This window comes from Zingiber officinale, chromosome 6A, assembly GCF_018446385.1.
Source record: "Zingiber officinale cultivar Zhangliang chromosome 6A, Zo_v1.1, whole genome shotgun sequence".
Classification (NCBI taxonomy): Eukaryota; Viridiplantae; Streptophyta; class Magnoliopsida; order Zingiberales; family Zingiberaceae; genus Zingiber; species Zingiber officinale.
The window spans coordinates 136544873-136549531 of record NC_055997.1 but is presented as its reverse complement, the minus strand read 5'-3'; the positions used below and the strand labels follow the sequence as shown (position 1 = coordinate 136549531).

The following is a 4659-nucleotide window of genomic DNA, read 5'->3' as shown; positions in this document are numbered from 1 at the left end:
AGCCAGAATCCCAACCGAAATCCGGCCGCGATTGCGGTCGCTAGCGTGGTGGCCAGATCGCGGCCGAATTTCTGTCGGATTCTAGTTGAAATCCGGTCGAGAATCGGATGGAGTCTGGCAGCGACCGGATTCCGGCCGCGATGGCGCCATCGTCATTGCGACCGCACCTGCCTCCGTCGCGATCGCGTCCGGACGCGCCCGCGTCAGGATTCCGACGAAGGCGCGTCCGGATTCCGACGCGATCACGGCCGGAATCCGGATGCGACCGCGCCGGAATCTAGTCGCCTGCCCAACACTGTCGGAATCGCCTATATCGCGGCTGGAATAGAGATGTGGCCGGAATCCATGCCGCGATCCCCGACGGGTTCACTCCATGGGCTATAGTGTGGGTGGGTCCAGGAGGCCGGAGGCCGCCGGCAGTGGGCAGATGGCCGGCAGCAGGGCGGGTGGCGGGCGCGCGACGTGAGTTGATTCTCGGTGAAACGCGCCGAGAACGAACCAAGCAGGAGAAAAAAAATAAAGAAGAAAGAGAAATTTTTTTATAAAAAATTAATAAAAAAATGACATGGAATTACATCCGTAGCAATCCGTAAATAATGGTCCGTAGCATATCATTTCTCTCTCTCTCTCTCTCTATATATATATATATATATATATATATATATATATATATATATATATATGATTTAGATGAGATTTAAATTTGTTGTCTAGAAAGTCCGTCTTATCGTCACACCATAGTTCCGAGAGTCTACAATTATATCATGTTTAATTATTGTGGAAATGTTCAATTACTATGTAATTTAATACCTTTGTCACCTAATATCTAGATTGAACATAGGGTACGGAAGGCGCCATCTCTATTAGTCATAATTTTTTTAGACAACAATAACTCAACCACACAAATTTGAGATCTCATCTCGAATCTCATTAGTATGTATATCATAGATTTCCTTAAATATCTTTTTTGTTGGTAAGAGTCTAAGAGAACCAATCCTATACTGTGATTACTCATAATCCTCACAGAATTCATGCAACCTTGAATAGCTGTCTTGCATCTTTGTATTGAACTAGCTTTACCAAAATCAAAGAGACCAATCCAAATACATTATTATAATTCAAGAATTAACGAGGTGCCATATATTTTTCTTTCATCGAGTAGCACTGTCAATATTATTAGATGCCAGTAGTTTGATTTATTATTATTATTATTATTATTATTAATAAGTTGATATCGTGTATCTAATTAATTTTGAGATGATCGATTCATCTCATATAAATTTTTTATTAGTCATTAGAACGTACCTGCAACAAACGATCTATAAATTTAATATTCTTAAGTCAATTATTTATTAAAAAAAATTATTTATTAACTTATCGAAGAAATTGAGATTTAATTTTTAAATACTTAAGAAATTAAAAAAGGTATTATATTATTATATCATTGTAGCTATTATTATTATTATTATTTTTTTTTTTTTTAGTGAGTAGTGACATTATTAGTATATTAGAAGACATGATTTAGTTTGACTAAGTGGTACAGTTCAGTGTTTTCAAATGTCATGTTTAGAAGGCATGATTTAGTGTGATTAGGTGCCACAAAGTTTTAGTGTAAATGTGTACTTAGAAATCACGGCTAGCTCAATATTTGCAGTGCCATGGTTTATGTTTTTTTTTTAATTTTTATTTTTAGTTGACACTATATCTAGCTTATGCAGATTAATATTGAGATGATTGATATGACCCTATAAAATTTTTTATATCGATCATTAGGATAAATCAAGAAATATTTATAGTCGATGGTGTATCAGTACATTAAAATAAATTCATTCGTTAATTCACTAAATATAAGACTTGATCTTTTTATGCCTGAAGAAATTACGAAGATGCTCTACCACTATACCATTACTTTAGGGACTATACTTTAATCTTTCATTCATTAAGATAAATTCATCATCTTAACGATCTCTTTAGGATGACTCAAATACATTCTAGAAGCGGAAAAATCATGGAAGACATTGACTTTAATATAATAGTCATTTACACCGAGAAGATTAGACACACAATAAAATATTTTTGAGAATATTACAAATGAGCCTAGGTGTGTGGTTTAATTTTATCTAAGTGCTACAATTGAGTGCAATTAGATGTAATAGAACTAGAGTTTTACTAAGGGATTTTCCTGATGCGCATCACAAATTAAATCTAAATGATCATGTGTCACGATGTAATGTGCTTCTTCATTGGATTTCATTGTAATTTTTTTTTATGTCCTTCGTTAATTTGGAGCAGTGAGGATCAAAATAATATTTCTTCACATAAATATTACAATTTAATGTCCTACAAACTTTACCTAAACATTACAATTTCTTTACATAAACATCTTACGACTCGAGACACGAGGTGATGACGTGGCACCGTCAATCCGCATCGCGAGACAAACGTTTACCGGGGACGCCGTCGACCTTTGGCTGCCTTGGCGTCCGCATGATTACGCCTCGTACGCCGCACGGCTGCATCCATCATCATCGACACATGACCATCCCCCATGGATGCATGTGATGATCATGATGATGGTGCGGGTGAACAACTACCCACCCGTCCACGCTTTCCGAAGGATCCGAATCCGATTTCAAATCTGGTGGTCGGGCACCAAATCCAATCCCCTCCCTTCCTCCCCCTCCCCGACTGCGAGTCTATTTATACGCTGGCTGCTACCAAACATCATTTCCTCGTCTTCTAATTCCAAAGAACAAGTTTGAGTTTGAAGAGGGCGATACCTGAGACGCTGGAAATGGGCGAGGTACGAAGGCACCCTGCGTTCTCGCCTCCGTTTCTTCTCTTCATGAGCAAGATTTCATCACCATCACCTGCTTACTAGTTCGTTTCTTTGTGATGTAATGGCAGAAAGAGGAGAAGGAGAAGAAGGGGGACGGCGAAAAGAAGGTCGACGGGGAGAAGAAGAAGGAGAAGGAAGAAAAGCCGACCGCCGTCGAGGTCAAGCTCGATCTGCACTGCGAGGGCTGCGCCCACAAGGTCAAGAAACTCGTCAGAGGCCTGCAAGGTACGCGCTACCTCCATATCCCTTTTTCTTCCTGTTTCGGAATCGATCGGGATTCTATCTATCCTCTTTCAAAATAGAATTTTTGGGAATGGATCTTGCAATTTCGTTGTCGAGCTTAGGGATCGAGTCGTGAATCGTGATGCAGGGGTGGAAAGCGTGAGCGCGGATCCGGCGACAGGCAGGCTTAAGGTTACCGGGAAGGTGGATCCATGGCAGCTTAAGGAGCTCCTGGAGGCCAAGACCAAGAAGAAGGTCGAGTTCATCTCCCCCAAAGACCCTCCCAAGAAGCCCAAGGATGAAGACAAGAAGAAGAACAAAGACGAGGACGGCAAAGACAAAGAACCTAAGAAAGAAGAAGCGAAACCTAAACCCGTAAGCCATTGCTTTGCAGCCGCAAAACAACCAAAGAATCTTCAATCATTTTGTTCTTACCTGTCGTCATTCTTTTCATCAGCCGGAAGTGATCTCGGTGGTGCTCAGTATTCGCCTCCACTGCGACGGCTGCGTCCACAGGATCAAGAAAAACATCTACAAGATTAAAGGTGAAATTTGATTTCTTGTGCCATCTTCATTTTTTTTGAGCCGTCTTCATCCGATTCCATAACAGAAAAAAAAAAAAAAAGATTGCCAAGATTATCAAATTAGGGATTTTGATCCGTGTGACCTCTCAGGCGTCGAGGAGGTGACGGTAGACGCCGCGAAGAATTTGGTCACCGTGAAGGGCACAATGAACGCCAAGACGCTCCCCGACGCGCTGAAGGAAAAGATCAAGCGCAACTTCGAGATCGTCCCGCCCAAGAAAGAGGAAGGCGGCGGCGAGAAGAAAGAGGAGAAGAAGGGCGGGGAGAAGGAAAAGGCCGGCGGTGAGAAGAAAGAGGAAGAAAAGCAGGGAGATGAGAAGGAGAAAAAGGATGAGAAAAAGAAGCAGGAAGCTACGGCGTCTCTTCCACCGCCACCGCCGGCGGCAGCGGCGTCGACGACCGCGACGACAATGGCGACGACGGTAATCGAGGCCAACAGGACGGATAATTACAGTCCGTACGGAGGGTATCCGGGATATGGTTACCGCATCGAGATGGTGCACGCCCCGCAGATGTTCAGCGACGAGAACCCGAACGCCTGCTCCATAATGTGATGGCGCTAGTCGCACCGCCCGGTGCCTGCAGACTAATGTAACGGATTAGTCATTAGTGCGGACGCTAACGACGAAAGTAAATAAGCGAAAATGCCGCAAGGGAAAGAAATATCGGGAATTAATTTTTCTTTATTCAAAATTTGTGTTATTGGTTTTAAAATCGAGGAAGGGTGTGGCTCTGATTTTATTACTGGAAAATAAAAAAAATCCTAATTACAAAATATACTTTATATTTAAATAGCACAAAATTGAATAAATTTAAAGTCAAGCAAAAGCCATCAATTCCAGTTTTTACAAGCTAAAACAGCATTATTATAGTCAAATAATCTTTAGGTATTCTGAGAACATTTGAGCATTCCTACTCGACCGTTCCCTCTCTATACGCCAAAATTGGTGAAATTACAAAATAAAAGGACTCGATTTTATTTTTTGTCAATTGATTTATAAACCAATATATGTG

At 41.3% G+C, this 4659-nt stretch overlaps 1 protein-coding gene across 1 annotated transcript; it reads left to right on the top strand.

Moving 5' to 3' along the window:
- The first annotated feature begins 2657 nt into the window (after positions 1-2657).
- Positions 2658-4359, top strand: LOC121998257 (heavy metal-associated isoprenylated plant protein 3-like). Its single transcript, XM_042553077.1, has 5 exons — positions 2658-2803; positions 2908-3064; positions 3210-3436; positions 3519-3606; positions 3736-4359. The coding sequence occupies exons 1-5, from the start codon at positions 2795-2797 to the stop codon at positions 4197-4199; spliced, it is 945 nt and encodes a 314-aa protein (XP_042409011.1). The 5' UTR covers positions 2658-2794; the 3' UTR covers positions 4200-4359.
- The last annotated feature ends 300 nt before the right edge of the window (positions 4360-4659 follow it).

Coding starts and splice junctions, on each gene's coding strand:
- LOC121998257 (XM_042553077.1), top strand. Junction 3,065..3,209: donor ACTCGTCAGAGGCCTGCAAG/GTACGCGCTACC, acceptor ATCGTGATGCAG/GGGTGGAAAGCGTGAGCGCG. Junction 3,437..3,518: donor AAGAAGCGAAACCTAAACCC/GTAAGCCATTGC, acceptor TCTTTTCATCAG/CCGGAAGTGATCTCGGTGGT.